General features: G+C 36.4%; 3 protein-coding genes and 1 long non-coding RNA gene across 4 annotated transcripts; 1 reads left to right on the forward strand and 3 right to left on the reverse strand.

Moving 5' to 3' along the window:
* Window positions 1-652: 652 nt before the first annotated feature.
* Window positions 653-2046, reverse strand: LOC121725678 (methyltransferase-like protein 17, mitochondrial). Its single transcript, XM_042112730.1, has one exon. The coding sequence runs from the start codon at window positions 1977-1979 to the stop codon at window positions 663-665; it is 1317 nt and encodes a 438-aa protein (XP_041968664.1). The 5' UTR covers window positions 1980-2046; the 3' UTR covers window positions 653-662.
* Window positions 2047-5730: 3684 nt separating this feature from the next.
* On the forward strand, window positions 5731-6257 carry LOC121725686. The gene is made up of 2 exons (XR_006035420.1): window positions 5731-5910; window positions 6117-6257. It is a non-coding gene; the product is annotated as an uncharacterized LOC121725686 (long non-coding RNA).
* Window positions 6258-12606: 6349 nt separating this feature from the next.
* On the reverse strand, window positions 12607-13219 carry LOC121725685 (cytochrome c oxidase assembly factor 4 homolog, mitochondrial). The gene is made up of 2 exons (XM_042112741.1): window positions 13023-13219; window positions 12607-12836 (listed from the first exon to the last, which is right to left on the reverse strand). The coding sequence occupies exons 1-2, from the start codon at window positions 13122-13124 to the stop codon at window positions 12723-12725; spliced, it is 216 nt and encodes a 71-aa protein (XP_041968675.1). The 5' UTR covers window positions 13125-13219; the 3' UTR covers window positions 12607-12722.
* A 1175-nt stretch (window positions 13220-14394) lies between these two features.
* Window positions 14395-15527, reverse strand: LOC121725683 (translocon-associated protein subunit delta). The gene is made up of 3 exons (XM_042112739.1): window positions 15153-15527; window positions 14766-14922; window positions 14395-14532 (listed from the first exon to the last, which is right to left on the reverse strand). The coding sequence occupies exons 1-3, from the start codon at window positions 15399-15401 to the stop codon at window positions 14432-14434; spliced, it is 507 nt and encodes a 168-aa protein (XP_041968673.1). The 5' UTR covers window positions 15402-15527; the 3' UTR covers window positions 14395-14431.
* Window positions 15528-17348: the final 1821 nt, after the last annotated feature.

Consider the following 17348-nt stretch of genomic DNA (forward strand, 5'->3'; position numbering starts at 1 on the left):
CAATCTAAGATCGGTTTCGAAACGGGCAACGGCAAAGGAAAATTATTCAGTACGCTGATATTAAATATAGACCATTTTGGGTCTTGTCCATGTCTTGCCTATTCTGCATCAAAGTCCTCTTCTCGTCGCGTCACGTCGGTTTTATACTAAAGTGTATTTTTTACCATAATTTTTTATCGCAAGTTAATTGGATGATAACTGATAAGTAATTACGTAATTTAGATCATGGCGAAGTATTGTTAATCTTGACATTATCAGTCATTGAGCTCAGCTGTATGCAGCGACAAAAAAGTACCAGAAGGTATAGACCCAGCATAAAAAGATCGCTCAGATAAAATAGCAGGGGAAGGCACAGTGATTGTAGGTCTCTTTGGCGAGGGAGAGGAGTACTAAGTGGGATGGATGCGGGGGAGACATAGACTGATAGATAGTGTCACTGATTGCAATCCACCAATACGAACAGTATTGATGGATTGCAATCAGTAACACGTTATTGGTAGCTGTTGTATGTTTTTGGTAGATCTTGTACACATGCGCGTATTGTCGATCTTGAACTTGTGCGCAGCAACATTTATGGGATATCTCTAGAGTCTAGAGATATCCCATAAATGTTGTACTCTTGAATGAAATTAAATAAAAGAGAACATTATAAGGATAGAATTTTATTTAACTGGTAACAAGTCTCCCCAATTGCTAGAGCGAGCGCACCGGTACGTGGTCTGATCGTGTTTTCCTTTCGAGAATATAATTTCCTTCAACTCCCCCTGAGCTGTGCACAGTCTACATATTGTGTGGCCCGACCTAACAATCGGTGCTCGTACTATTCTGGGCCACTGTGGATCATCTGTTGGTCGGTCACCTTTCCTTAAAATGACATACGAAAATAAATTAGCCTGCACCTCTGTTTTAGAAGGAAAATTTAAGGTCTCAAACTTCATCAGAAAATTGCAGGGTGTTTTATGCTCGAGGTAACGAGGACACACTGCATCATTTGGACACGGAGCAAACGCATAACCTTTATCTCCTTGTTCAGAATTGATGACGAATTCTCTCGCCTCATTGACTATTTGGAACCCGGCATTACTTCCCTCCTCTACTATGATTAAAAAGTCTTCTGTTTTGTTCCAAAGCTTTTGTATAGTTTCTAGCCTGCTTTTCATATTAGGCATTTCAAATAATGTGAAAGCAGATAAAACAATGCTGTATGTTATATCCGCTGAGGCCGGAAGGAACTGTCTCTGAAAGTATGCTTTGAATGGCATCTCAACATTGTCTCTCCCCTGACACAGTATCAGCCGAGCCAGGTCATTCATATGCGTGGAAGTGTCCACTGTAAAATACTCGTAAATCTCCTTTGGCCACATACTATTTACGGCCCAAGTTCCCGTTCCAATGCCGGAGCCGAAGTCGAAGAAACTTCTCGGCTTATAGTCGGGTAGCCTCCTTTTGATTTCGTCGAGTATTCTCAGGAGGACTGCGTACTCGGGCGCGGCTCGAACCATCAGATACTGCAGACTGGTGGGCTGGTCGTACATGATGTTGCCCCATCTGTACACATTTTTCTTTAAAATGTTGAATACTGAGCTTTGTACCTGTTTGTTGTGGGTCTCGAGTTCTTCTTGAGTCAACTCCGTCTTGATTTTGGAGAAATACCTCCTCGACACAGAGTTGTGAATTTTGGCAGCTTTCTCCTCGATTTCGCCCTCCTCGGGCGGTAGTTGTCGGGATTGTATGTAATTCCTGAGCTTAAGACTCTCCTGATGTAATGACTTGGCTCCGGTGTCGTGTAGTATTATCTTTATAGCGTTTTGAATCTGTTCAGGGATTGTGGCTGTCTTTACTGTGGTTCTGCCAGGATGCCTCCTCGGTTTATATTCTTGCGACTCGAAACTGTCACGTAGGCTTGCGTCTATTTCTACTCGTGTAGAGTATTTTGTGTACATGAAATAACATGAGTTATATTTAATTCTCTTGAACATTTTGATTTTATATTCAAAACTTTAAAAATTAACCTAAATTCGTATTTTGTAAACAGATCTTCACCTTCTTCTTTTTTTTTTTTTTTTTTTTTTTATATGGCGACTAGCATAAAACTATTGCCAGTGTCGAGTGTTAAAGGTTGGGAAACTTATGACGCGGTAAAGGAAGGGATAGCAGGGACGAAATTTTGGATAGGATCAGGAAAATTTTGGTATACAAATAAAATATACTTTTAATTATAATAAAAATAATAAAATACGAAACATCAGTGATTACATATTTTATAAACTTAAATTATTACTTAATATAAATTCAGATAAAATACTTAAATATTTAATAGGGTCACTTAATATACACATCATACTAGTAGGAAGAGGAACATGAAGGGAGTGTAAAGAGGATAAAAACGATGTATGATCAAGCAAAGGACACGAGAAAAATATGTGATCTAAAGTTCCCGTGTCCTCCCCACAATCACACATATCATTATTGAATACGCCAATTCTATTTAGATGGCTAGGAATACACGCGTGTCCTAATCGCATTCTGATTATAGATGAAATCACTCGTTTTGAACTATTGATTCTATTAAACCAAGACTTTTTTGGTACTAGAGGCTGCAGATTGTACATCCGGTTACCCTTATGTTGTCCAGTAAATTCCCAATATTTATTCCATTCTCTATATAAATCAATTGCCGGTAAACTCAAAAGGTCACTGGGATAAATTTGAAATGGATACATGTCGCCACTCTGTACTGCATCCTTAGCTATTTCATCTGCTTTTTCATTGCCTAAAATTCCTGAGTGGCTAGGAACCCAAGAAAATGACACTGTATATCCTTTCTCAATGCATTTATAAAGTTTATATCTGATATCAAAAATAATATGGTGATAGGGTTTACTGCGAAATGGAAATTTTTCAATACCCTGTAATACACTTTTTGAGTCTGAAAAGATAATGGTTTGTGTTAATTTAAACATTAATACGTATTCTAAAGCTTTGAATATGGCTAAACATTCCCCGGAATATACTGAACTTTCTACAGGCATTTTAACTTTTTGATGTATTTTATATTGACTGTGATAAACACCAACTCCTACATTTCCTGTTTCTTGTAACTTAGAAGCATCGGTATAAATATGATGCCAATTACTATATTGGGTGTTTATAAAATTATCTCTATTATTATCTTTAATTACACCTAAATTATATTTTACATCCGGTTCAATCAACAGACTTTCAAAATTATAAGAGAACAAAGGTAGTACATCAGATTGATAAATAGGAGCAGATATTGAAAGAAGTTTACGATAACTTACAATAAGACATGGCAGAGACCTTTTATAAAAGGGATGTGACTCTAAAACAGTATTCAGTTGAGCTAGTTTTTCTAATAAAGGATGGAATTTGTACTGTTTTAAACGAAAAACAAATCTGTCACTTAAATATTGTCTCCTTAGACTCAAAGGTGGCTCAGTGCATTCCACCTGTAAGGCATTAATGGGACTTGACTTCATAGCTCCACCTATTATTCGGAGAGCTTTAGATTGAGTTTTATCTAATTTCTTCATTACACACAAATTATCACCTACTAATAAAAATATACCGTAGTCTAAGACACTTCTAATAACAGCATTATAAATGAGTTTTAAACAGAACGGATGAGCTCCCCACCAAACTCCCGCAAGACATCTTAACATATTCAAATTACGTTCACATTTAGAAATCACATAATCAATATGTGAGTTACCATTTAATTTATTATCAAGATGAACACCTAGGAATTTTGCACTTGTTTTAACCGGAATTGATTTATTATCATAGGAGATGTTTACTTTTGGAATAGAAAGCTTTTTGGTAAATACTACTACACTACTTTTCTCCACAGTTAAATCTAGTCCATTATCAAAAAGCCACTGTTTAAGGGCAACAAGACTTTGGTTTAATGAATTGCAAGCGGCATGAACGTCTGCACTGATAGCGTAAATAGTTAAATCATCTGCGTATTGTAATTTTTTCACAAATTTCGCAATTACCGAAGCCAAATCATACGTGTAAATATTATAAAGAACAGGACTTAAAACCGAACCCTGTGGCAGTCCTTTAAATATGGTACGAATAAGACATTCAATATCGTTAAAAAATACAGAAATTAATCTTTCTTTAATTAAATTAATTATGAACGTAATAAGGATGGGAGGAATATTTAATTTGTACATTTTTTTCTCTAGAATTGAAATAATAACATTATCATAGGCAGACTTAATATCTAAAAAGGCAGCTACAACGTATTGTTTATTTATAAAAGCTAATCGAATATCTGTAGTAAATATACTTAAATTGTCCATGGTGGATTTACCTTTTCTAAAACCGAACTGACTGTTTGACAATAATTTATGATGCTCAAGGAACCATTCTAATCTATTTTTAATTAGGTTTTCAGCAACTTTAATTAACACTGATGATAGTGCTATTGGTCTATATGAAGTAATTTTGTCTGCGGGTTTATTAGGTTTTAATATTGGAATTACTTCCTGAGATTTCCAAGAGCCAGGAATGTTTCCAGAAATCATGACCGTATTAATAAGATTTAAGTAGTACCCTAATGCTTTATCCCCTAAGTTAGCCAAAAAAGAATACGGAATACCATCCATGCCTGGAGTAGAATCATTTACACTTGATAAAACACCTTTGAGCTCAACCATTGTAAATGGAGAATCTAATGCAGAATACGAATGTTCTCTAATGTAACAGGATGGAGAAGGGATCGGAAAATATTCTGCTACTGAAGATGGGGCTAATAGATCAACGTAATTACTTAAAAAGTCTTTAGGAAGTACCATGGTCTGTTCTTTGAATACAGATCTAAATCGTTTTATACTTTTCCACACTTCTGATGGACATGTGGATGGGGATAGAGATGAACAGAAATTTTTCCAACCCTGTTGCTTCTTTTGTTTTAAAAAAATTCGAGTGGCTTTATTAATTTGTGTTAATTTATCAAAATTTTCATTAGACATATTATTAGCATATTCCTTCTCAATGATTTTTCTTTCTTTAACTGCTTCCGAACATTCCGAGTCCCACCACGGAGGGAATGGAACTTTGGTTCCCATTGCTTTTTTTGTAGGGAAATGCTTATCAGCAACTTCAATAATTGTCTTAGCTAGCAATTCAGAAGCAGTTACTTCGTTTCCTACTCGAATTTCAGGAAGATTCTTAACTTCACAATCTATTTCATTTTTAAAATTACTCCAATCAACCTTATCCAATTTAAATCTATTTCTTATTCTTTTATTATTTATACTATTACTTTTATAAGCCAAAGATAAACGTATAGGGTAGTGATCACTACCATATGAAGAAGACAAAGTTTTCCAAGATATATTCGGTGCTAATGAAGGAGAACATATGGAAACATCAACTGCACTTTTATTTTCATTAATGTTCACGACCCGTGTGGGATCCCCCGTATTAAGTACACATAAATTAAATTTATCTATGATATCTAATAAATCCTCACCATCCCTATTGGACACATCGCTTCCCCAACACTGATGATGAGCATTAAAGTCGCCCATTACTAACTTTGGGCCAGAAAAAGAATTAAGCAAATTATTTACATCTAAAAATGTGGAAGAAGAATTTTGTGCTATATACAATGAGAAAATATACATATTAGGATTTAGTAACTGTACACCGACTCTATTGAAATTAGTACTATTTACATGTGGCAATGTCAATACTTTAAAAGGTATGGTATTTTTTATCAACATGGCAGCCCCACCATATCCGTCAGGTCTGTCATCTCGTACACAATAATAACCTGGAATACGAAACGCAAAATATGGTCGTAACCAAGTTTCAGAAAGGGCAATAACTATTGGGTTATATTTATTTATTAAGTAAATCAAATCAGTTTTTTTAGTAAGTATACTTCTACAATTCCATTGCATTATGTTGGAATCCATTGATGATGTTGTTATCAAAAGAGTTAATCAAATTGTTTAAAGAAGCAACGTTGGACGGTTTAAGTGTATTATTTTGTTGCAAAGCACTAACAAGAGCAGATAATACGTTTAAAATTGTGTTTGTGTCAATCTTTTTGTCTGATAATTCCTTTTTTGTTTCAGAGTCAACATATGCACAGCCGTTTTTAGATGATGGAATTTGATATTCTCTGATAACACTGTTATGAAAATTTTTGTCATACCCCTTACCAGTTGGAATTTGTGGAGTACGCTTTGAATAAAAAGTTTTTTTATAAGATCGAACATTATTATCCTGAGATGTCATAAAAGAATCAGAGAATTGTCCATTGGATGTCAAAACATCACCATAAGACCTTCTGCCGGTCAAAATAGGAGGCTGCAATTTATTAGCCTCACCATAAGATATATTTTTTTCAGCCATACAAGTTTTTATTGCTTTCTGTCTAGAAAACTCGGGACAGTTTTTATTCGTAGCATAATGATTACCTAAACAATTTATACAATTTTCTGATTCACTCACGCATGAATCTGCTGAATGCTCTTGACCACATTTGAAACAACGTGGCGTTGAACGACAAATTGTCTTTGTATGGCCAAATCTACAACAATTGTAGCACTGAATAGTCGGATATATATACAAATCTACAGGTAATGAATTGTAGCAAATATAAACTTTAGGAGGCAAGATTTGTCCATCAAAAGTAACAACCACAGAACGAGAAGGTTTCCATTCGACAATGTTTTCTACTTTGACCTTATAATTAATCCTCCTAATTTTTAATACTTTGCCAAAACCTACTGGTGTTTCTAAATTTTCTAATATTTCAGTATCAGTCCATTCTGTTGGAATATTTTTAACTACACCCATTCTGGTTACATTAAAATTAGGAATAAATGCCTTTAACTTAAAAGACTCTAAATTTTTATTAGTAACAAAATTATTGGCATCTATGTATGACTTAAAAGCTACTGTACATCGGTTCCTACCTATTTTCTTAATACTACCTGGTACTATATTACTTACATTATTCGTTTTAAAAAATTTGCCTAAAATAAGGGGGTGCAGAGTGGTACCATCCTGTAAAGATGTTGTTATCCTTTGAACGTGTACAACATATGGGTAACTATCAGTATTAGTGTACATACGAGGTTTAATAATTTGCGAATCAATAGATTCTGATAGTTTTGTTGGCGTATTCGATACTATATTATCTGTTAAAAAGTCTTGTTTGAAAGTTGTTTTCGGCCGTTTGCGGCTCCCACTCATATCATGTTCATAGTCCATATCCGTCGTAATAGTTACATTCAGGCCTACATCAGGACCGGGCCCCGGGCCCGGCCCCGACGTAGGGTCGGGCGGCTCATTCATTGAACCACCCAAAATAGATTAATTTTTACAATTTATACAACAGGACCTACTAATATATACAAGAAAAAAAAACTTACCAATTATATACAGCTAACTACACTTAATTTATTTATACAAGTAATAAATAATAAAAATACTTAATAATTTACAACTTTAACCCTCCTTATCCTATTTTTAATAATTTTGCAAAAAAATTTCCGAGAAAACACTCCCGCCTACTCCGAAGTTTCCCGCGCTTTTTTCCCACCTTCTTCTTACTTATGTCAGATACTAACTGTCAGTGTCATAAATCTCATAATAAAAAAAAAATTTCGGCACGTGTTCGGCACTATGGTCATGTGGGTCAAGTGTGCGCAGCGTGTAAGCGTGCGCATTGTAAATATCTCCAACCGCCAACCGACCTCTTCAATAACCCACAGGACGCCCCACGAAGCGTTCGTGTCCCAACGGCTGCGCGCGCGCCATTTTGGATTAACAGTTATATGAAGATTTTTGCTCAAATATTTACGATATTTTGTAATTTTTAATGCTATTGTTGTGTTTAAGTTGGTTATTTGTAACCAACTTAAACACAGTCTTACAAATTAACACACTCTTGTTTCATTGTCCTAATAATATTTGAGATTTTAAAGCATCAAAGTTTAAATGGGCACACTTGACCCACAAGGCGAGCGCCAATGAAAATTTTTTGGTTTTGGTCTTTTGGATGACCGTTTGTGGTAGCCATAAAGTTGGCACTACATATAGGCGAACGCGTTGGCCGGTGCGCTGGCCCAATGTGCAGAACGAGCGTTCGCGCGTTGGCGGTAGGTATTTCGCCCATTCTACACATTGGGCCAGCGCGCCGGCCAACGTGTTCGCATATATCTAGTGCCGACTTTATGGCTACCTTAAAGGAGTGACCCCATTGAGACGGGCCGTGCCGGGGCTCATCGCAAAAATCCGCCTCCATACAATTTGTATGGAAGCGGATGCGCATATCGCACACTGTGTCGGGGCGCAGCGGATTTCCGTCAATGCGACAAGGCCCAGCAAGGTCCGACAAACCCGCTGCGCCCCGGCAACGGTGTGTGACCACACTTCACATAGATTTCCACTTTTTGGTAGATTTGAGGTCAAATGAATGACGATTTAGTAGCCCAAAATTTTTTGTAAATTTTAATAGAAGATCGACATATAAAAAATTAAAATGCATAATGAAGACAGTCCATATAAACATTTTAGTTTTATTTTAGTTTCAACCACGTAAAATACATTGATTAATAAAGCTAGATTTTCGGTAGAAGCTAAAACACGGTCTAGTAGATTTTAGTAGAATATAGCAACGTTTTCGATATATCGAGTCACGAGTGATTTAAGAGTGGTCACACTGGAGCTATCCAAAGTACTAATCCGTCAATGCGATGCAGCCCGGCCCGGCAATAGTGTGCTATAGCGCATTAAGCATTTTGCGCTGCGCTGAGCCCCGATCCGCCCCGGCACGCGCCGACAAACTGTGCGCGTACCTTAAAGGAGTGAGCACACTGAGACGGGCCGTGCCGGGGCTCAGCGTGCCGGGGTGCATCGGCGCGGATTTTTGCTCGGCGGATTTCCGTCAATGCGAGACGGCCCGACAAGACCCGCTGCGCCCCGGCAACAGTGTGCTATAGCAAGCGGCGCGCGGATGTGATGCGATGCGGCCTGGCAAGCCTCGGCTCAAAATCCGTCAATGCATTGCGCGCCGACCCGCCCCGGCACGCCCCGACACAGTGAGCGTTAAAATCCGTCAATACGATGCGTCATGCGACCCGACCCAGCAATAGCGCATTTTGCGCTGCGCTGCGCCCCGACCCACCCCGGCACGCGCCGACAAAGTAAGCGCGAACCTTAAACGGTCATCCAAAAGACCAAAACCAAAAAAATCATCAGATTATGTGGTAAAAGTTAAAATTGCTTTTATAATATGGTATTAAAGGTATTGTTTTGAGGTATTTTGTGGTGGCTGTTGGTTCTTGATGAGAACAAAAAATATTGCCATGAATATTGAATATATTATGGTGTCTCTATTCTATTCACAGATTAGTTATACATGTAGATTCTATTAAGTGGCCCATTCACTATTCTACATTGCAGTCCGCCGGCTTAGTAGGATAGTGAATGGTGTTGCAGGCCTGCAGTAGGGTTGCTGAGGATTCCTCTTCCGCTTCCTCATAATGAGGAAGTTCCGCAATATTTTGGGTTCCTCAACCGTTACCGCATCCTCATAAGTAAAAATAAAAAAATCCTCTTCCGCTATCGCTTCCTCAAAATTTAAGAGGAATTTATGAGGAATTTCACTGTGCATGCGCATCGCGTATCCAATCATGGCAACGCACACGCCAGAGCCAGATAATTGTATCATTCCTCATCTTTTTTTTTGTGTGCGTTGTGTATGTTTAGCCTGGAAAAATTAAGGAATTCAGACAGAATAATTCGTGTAGTTTTGAAAGTTGGTACAGTTGTTCCTAAAGGTGTCCAGGTGAATATACTAAAAGTCCCCGAGGGTGGGACAAGAGCCGGCGGTGGGGGAGGGGGGGAAGGCTCTTCCTGAAAACAATAAAAAATAAATAAAATTAGATAGACTCTATTTTGAAGGAGGAATCAGGGGACTACGTTACGCCGGTTTACTGTATCTGTCTAGGTACCATGGGCGTACCCAGGTTCTGGGCCAGGGGGGGGGCAAATTACCCAGGTTCTGGTGCCAGGGGGGGGCAAATCACCCAGGTTCTGGGCCAGGGGGGGGGGCAAATCAGATTTTTCATAAGCTAGGTAAAGAATAAAAAATTAATAATTTTTAGTTGTAAAAATATTGTATTGCAAACAAATGGCAAAAATTCGTTCTTAATTTTTAATTTTTATAGATAAAAGTACTAGATAATATACTTAGTAGGAACGTCAACATGATACAGGGGGGGCAGCTGCCCCCCCCTCGGTACGCCCATGCTAGGTACAGTTAATCGAGGTAACGTATTCCCGTGATTTCTCCTTCAAAGTTAATCCTATCTAAATTTATTCTTTTTTAATATCTTCAGGGAGAATGAGTCTATACCACTACGTTTTTATGCTATCGTAAACATCTTTTAAATTAATTTTATGGTCGGTCGATTGGCGGGGTACGGGGCATTCATTTTTTTGCAATTTTTAAGGGTGCAAAAACCTTGAAAAAGAGACCTTTCCCTCCCTCCCCCACCGCCGGCTCTTGTCCCACCCTCGGGGACTTTTAGTATAATCATCTGGACACCTTTAGGAACAACTGTACCAACTTTCAAAACTACACGAATTATTCGGTCTGATCTTCGATTTTGAAAGTACTAGTTACTGAACTCCTCTTTAATTGCTGGACCGATTTTGATGATTCTTTATTGCGTGTGTTTTGAGAATGGTTTAGATTCATAGTTTGGTCCACTGGAAAATGCCCTTTGAATTAATTTTTGTGTAATGTATGTCCCTAGTTATGTACAGACAGAACAAAGACTTTTGGGTTGGGTCCGCTAGTATTTATAATTTCCTATCATCCTCTTCCTCATCCGCTTCCTCTTCCGCTTCCTCATCCGCATCCTCTTCCTCAAAAAATATCCTCTTCCTCATCCGCATCCTCTAAATTTGCGCGTGAAAATTCCTCTTCCTCCTCCTCTTCCTCATAATCACTTCCTCAACAACCCTAGCCTGCAGCTATGCCAGTCCTGCCATGAATGGGCCCTTTAACATACACATTACAGGTGCTTATTCTTTGAAAAATTACACTAGTTTACGTGGGAGAGCCATGCTTCAGCACGAATGGGCCGGCTCGACCGGAGAAATACCACGTTCTCACAGAAAACCGGCGTGAAAGAGTGAGTGAGTTTACCGGAGGGCCAATCCCCTACCCTATTCCCTTCCCTACCATCCCCTATTCCCTTCCCTACCCTCCCCTATTACCCTATTCCCTCTTAAAAGGCACTTGTAGCCCTACTGATGCTGCGAGTGTCCATGGGCGACGGAAGTTGCTTTCCATCAGGTGACCCGTTTGCTTGTTTGCCCCCTTATTTCATAAAAAAAAAAGTTACTTTCTTTCAAGGGTACACTATTTTAAAGGTTTGCGAGTCCCAACTTAGGACTCCCAAGACAAGCCCTACATTTATACACACTTGTTGAGAAAAGTATAACTTGTAGTATAACTTGAGTTTATTGTATTTTTGTATAGTTTACTGATGGAGTATAGTTAGTCAGGGTAAGTTTGTGTGGCATAATATATTATATGCCTATACGCACACATAAGTATATTTATTTAATAAAATTAATTTAAATATATACACACAATAATTAAAAATAAAATATTTACAAAAGTTCTAAATTTCATTCGTTAAAATAAGATTAAAATAATAAAAAGACTAAATCTAAATATTAACATTAACTATTACTTAAATTATTAATATTTTATAAACTTCGTTTGCATAGTAAACACGTTACGTCACAGGACCGCCGCGCCGCGCTGCACTCACCCTTAAGTACCTAGCGAGTTTTTATCGCTAGATGTGCGAGCGCAGCACGCCGCGTTCGGTCACCTTGCCACTTGAGTCGGAAATTCACCTTCGTACGTTGAACCCGTGTCGCTTGCTGCCTTGCCGCGACAATTATTTCTTACGCGATCTTAATATATTTGGACCGCGTTAGTTATTAATTAATAGACTATAATCCTTATATCTTTCTCCTTCTTAAAATATGGTGTGTGGTTTAGTGTGAACTGTATTCGCTAATTAACTGTTTAATAAACAAAAGTTTTAGTGAATTGTGTTAAATTATTGACTCTGCCTAACACTCGTCTACGCTGTCACCGCACCCCCCATATTTGGACATAAGGTAGGTCCGGATAATTCAAGTTAACACCTCCATCATGAGTATTGCAGACACAATAGATTTCCAATTGTTCTGTGGCAACTGACTGCCAAATGGGGATTGATGGATTTACGCTAAATAAAACTACAGTTACAGTACAGTACTACAGATTGTTGTTGAAGTGCAGTATGGCGTATAGGCCTGTAGCGCCAGGCAAAAAAAAAACACTAACTTTTTTAATTTTAGTGATAAGTTAAATTATCCGGACTTTCCCTGTGTCTGAACTTACCCTGATTAGCCTATTATTATAATGAATTAATATTACCAAGATAACAGTAAAAAGTTCTTGAATACATAATATATTTATATTACATTGACACATAATACTTTGTATTGAAAAGGTTTGAATGGAAAGCCAAAAACTCTAAAACTAAATTTAATCAATCATAAATTATCTTACAAATAAAAAATATACCAAACACCTCTTACTTCTATGCACTCTGTTTCTGACTGTACAGTATATTTTACCAGATCCCTGCATGGTTTTATGTTTTAGATTTTGATAATAATTCATCTTGTGTGTGTTTCGTAACACATGTTCTAAATTCATTCACCTCATTTTGGCATTTCCTCCAGTCCCTTGTAGTGGCTATACATTCCTGAAAATTAAATAAAGTTGCTAGCCTGGCATTAGGCGCATTAAGTTAGGATTTGGGATAAATCCATAATGTACCATAATAATTCTAAAAACCCAAAGTCATAGAATTTCTAGGTTAATAATTTATAAAGTAGGTAATTTAGTGTATTTTATGAAAAATATTTTCTAGTTTAGTAAAACAACCTACCTGAACTTTGTAATGTAATTCAAGGCAACCGGATTTTTTTAACATGGACTCTACGGGATCATCGTCACTTTCTGGTGTCCTTTCAAACGGTTTAATAGTCATTTTTATAATATAAAAACAATTTTCCTTTTAATTTATCAGAATTAATAATTTATTTACTATTTTCTCAGAATTGATAAGAGAAGAGCGGGCTTTTGACAGATGTTATCACTACCTGTCACTACCGTCAATGTCATTATAGTATTACATTTTTTTTTAATTTGTGAAAACTGTATGAACTGAAACAAGCCTTCTCAACCATCCCAAGAAGATGGCTAAGACTTGGCTACTTATTATAGACCTAAGTGCTAACAAAATCTCTCTATTGTAGTTCAAAAGTATAGTATACTAGCTGTTGCCCGCGACTTCGTCCGCGTGGACTTCAGTTTATAGAGCGCGCGGTGTCAACAAAATTGGTGTCAAAAGCTTTTTAAAACCTTGGTACCCCTTAAATCAAAATACCCAAAACAGCCGTGTAGTGTGCACATAATATATTTTTTTAATTAAGTAAACTTTTTTATACCAAATTTTAAAGCTTATTTAGCTTTATGCATTACACAACTTTAGCACTAAATAGTTTATGGTATGCTGTTATTCATAAACTTATAATATTGCTGTTATTTCTGATATCTATGTTGGTAGGTGAGTTATTTGATAACGTGTATAACAATCGAAAGAATCGAAAAATTCAGCTCAACATGGTAACACCTCTTATAGAAATACATAATATGAGCAACCGATATAGCGCGATCTAGGCGACTCTTGACGCCATCTGTTGAGTTTTTTGGAACTAACTTAATTTGAACAAATTTACGCATTTTCACCCCCTTACAACCCTACGAATAATAAAAACTAAGGAAAAGTAACTCCGTCAAAAAACATGCTCCACAATACTTGTCAAAAAAGTGTACCTTAGGTACACATTTCAAACAATTGCAATATTTAGGTGACCTTGAGCGGTACTAGGCTGACGTTACATGGCAGATCAAAAGGAACCAAATTTAAAACGGTAATAGTATGGGAGTTACGATTCCTTAGTTTTTATTATTCGTAGTTACAACCCCTTTTTTCAGTTTAAAAGTAGCCTATGTCCTTTCTCAGGCTTTAGACTATCTGTGTACAAAATTTCATTACAATCGGTTCATTAGTTTTGGCGTGAAAGCGAGACAGACAGACAGAGATACTTTCGCATTCATAATATTAGTATAGATTTTAAAGGTTTATACTTAAAATTAGAAATAAACTAATATTAACAAAAATGTCTGTTCCTTCTCTTCTTTTACTAGACACTTAAATTTTCAACATTGTAGGTATTGCAAATAAGAGAATAAACATATAAATAAAAAAATTTAATAATAAAATCTAATAACTTAAGCTAGGATTTTAGTTTTGTTGAGTAGGGCGGTGTACGCAATGAGGATTGAGAGAACTGTCGCTAGTACTTCAGAGTTAACCCACGGTCCTGAGTAACCTGTGAACAAATTGAAAAATGTTACACATTATTGAATTCATTATTATATGCATACTTAAAGTCCTAAAACATTTTTAGCAAATAAAAAATTTACAAAAAACATTCTAGTGATAAACAAGAGCAAATTTAGTTTTTTCTTTAGTCTTGTGATAAACAAGAGCAAAATTTAGTTTCTGCTATAGAACTTCTGTATTATGAAATGATTTTTTTTTGAGAATAAGAATAGATCTTACTTCCTGGATGTTGCAGCTGGATGGCCAAAAGTGGGGCAACAGTAGCAGCAGGGTCAGAGCGGCGGGCCCTGCGGAGGGAAGCCCAACCTTCCTCATCCAAGATGCGGACCTCATGCACACCAGAGCGGGCCTTGGCAGGCTCCTCAGTCCATGAGACCTGTAATAAAGGAACATTTTATTTAAAGAACATAATATTATTGGCATAAGTACTACAAATTTTCAATAACATTAACCTTTTATGGACCCTCCTGAATGTACTTGAACAGCTATTTTTAAAAGGTATTTTAAAATTTTCGTGAGTATTTTAAAGATGTAATTAAACATATTATCTTAGCTTTTCATTTATAAATTGATCCGAAAGTCTGTAGTGAAGTATGATTGACTTACCTGGTATTTGTTTTCGCCGATGCGAGCTGCTGTTAACGCTTTACCGTCAACCTCGGCGTAGAGGGCATAGTTTTCTTGAAGAGGATTATCGCATTGTAGGGTAAATTCAGTGATATACGCTATTTGAGTGACCACTGTGGCGTCCAAGCTTGTGAAAGAAGCAGCCTCAACTTTTGGGTTCTGGCATGATTGGGCATACGCACAACTGAATACCGCCGCGAAAATTACAATTAATTGTTTTGAGACCATTTTGTTCGTTTCTATTTGAGCTACTAGCTAATTAAAATAATACAGAACCTCTCACTGGTCACAACTCACAATCTCCAAATTGCTCCAAATAGTTTTTCTGCAATCTGCTTCCACGTAACGTCACGTAAGCGACAAATGTCAAATTGACATTAAAATATCGCGTTCCATTCCATCACCTAACGTGTCTTGTTATTGCGTTCATTTTAAAGATTTATTTTTCGAATTTCGATAATAATTTTAATAAAAAGCAGCACTAAATTATAATATTATATTAAATACATTAATTTTTAATTCACATTTAAAATACATTTTGTAAAAAAAACGTTTATTTTCGAAGAATAGTGTCGTAGACTAGTCTAGCCGGCGCCTATTCTTTTTTTTTTTTTGTGAGCCTCATCACTCATGTTGACATCACCCGAATAGTATTCGGGTGATGTCAACATGAGTGATGAGGCTCACAAAAAAAAATAGATGGATCAAATCCGAATCTTTATTCTTTGCGTACAATCTCCTAAACTGATCCATACTAATGCTTCAACTCCCAAGCGGCTAATATTATAAATGCGAAAGTGTGTCTGTCTGTCCGTCTGTCTGTCAGGCTGTCTGTTACCTCTTCACGCCGTAACCACTGATTCACCGATTTTGCTGTTGGTATAAGAGATACCTTGTCGCACCTTTAAAGTAATACCGTTACTAAACGAAATTTTTCAGAAATTGAGGTATCAATGCCATCTATCTAAAATAAACGTAAGCTGCAAGATACACTTGGTTTGGTTTTTGCAAAATGTTGTGTTTTGCGCCATTTAGCGGTAATTCAAAGCGTTACTAAGCCGAGTCATGTTAGGGTCGATTAATACAATATTGTGTATAATACCAATAAGAACATGATCGTGATAAAGTGATGACGGAAGTTTTAAACAACAGTGTGATTATTTGGATAAACACGGCTTTAGTCACAAAATATTTTCTTTTTTGGATAGGTAAAATGTTTCAATTTGTTTAGACACATTTTTCGTGTTATGAAATAACGCAATTTATAATTCAATTTCATTGTATGGAAAGTTACAGTTTGTATAGTCACAGTTTGCCTTTATTTTTTTAGAGATTAATCCAATAAGCTTTATCTCTAGAGTGTAACATTTTTTTAATAAAATCAAAAAATATTATTAACATGCCAATAGGTTTAACTCATTATTCTTAAATTAAGTGATAGAAGTGAACATTATTTTTGTTAGCTCAAAGTAGGTATCCACCTCTCGTGGATAGAGAAATGAGGCTGTGATTGTTACTATGTTTATTTTTTTTAATTGCTATTTCCAGTTGATCTGCTTTCAGTCAAAGTGTTTTAAAATGTAAAAGGAAAAGATAGTTAAAAGTTAAAACGGTAAGATACTGCCTTAACTTTTAATTATATTAAATTATGAAGTTTTAATAGTTTTTCGTTTTGTAACATTAGTTGCACTTACAGTAATGAACAAAAAAATTAGTGGTAAAGTGTTACTATAAAAATATAAATCAAAATAAATAAAGCTGTAAATATTTTAATTAACTTTTTTAAATGGCATGTCATAATATAAACAGAGATCTATCATATAAACTCATTAAATATCTCAAAAAAACCCTGAACTCAGATTTTATTTAGAAAAAACAGTGACTATTTTCTAATATTTGCTCCCCTGTAAAATTTGATAATTGCATTTAGTCACGGTATTACTTTAAAGGTGCGTTGAGTCCCGGGAAAGGACATATCACGTAGGACACTTTTCATCCGGAAAAATGTACGGTTCCCGCGCGATAAACGAATTTTGGTGCAACTCCGTTGCGGGCATCATCCAGTTAATTGTAAAATTTGGTACTATATAAATATATGCAGTTTTATAAGCTCGACTAATCCAGATGCACGTAGGCGAAGTTTTATCTATCCCAAAAAACCACTGAATCAGAATG

Source organism: Aricia agestis, chromosome 3 (genome assembly GCF_905147365.1).
Source record: "Aricia agestis chromosome 3, ilAriAges1.1, whole genome shotgun sequence".
Lineage (NCBI taxonomy): Eukaryota > Metazoa > Arthropoda > Insecta > Lepidoptera > Lycaenidae > Aricia > Aricia agestis.

Coding starts and splice junctions, on each gene's coding strand:
- LOC121725678 (XM_042112730.1), bottom strand. CDS start 1,979: ATGTTCAAGAGAATTAAATATAACTCATGTTATTTCATGTACACAAAA.
- LOC121725685 (XM_042112741.1), bottom strand. CDS start 13,124: ATGACTATTAAACCGTTTGAAAGGACACCAGAAAGTGACGATGATCCC. Junction 12,837..13,022: donor AATTACATTACAAAGTTCAG/GTAGGTTGTTTT, acceptor TTTAATTTTCAG/GAATGTATAGCCACTACAAG.
- LOC121725683 (XM_042112739.1), bottom strand. CDS start 15,401: ATGGTCTCAAAACAATTAATTGTAATTTTCGCGGCGGTATTCAGTTGT. Junction 14,923..15,152: donor TCGGCGAAAACAAATACCAG/GTAAGTCAATCA, acceptor CCTTTATTACAG/GTCTCATGGACTGAGGAGCC. Junction 14,533..14,765: donor CCAGCTGCAACATCCAGGAA/GTAAGATCTATT, acceptor ATTTGTTCACAG/GTTACTCAGGACCGTGGGTT.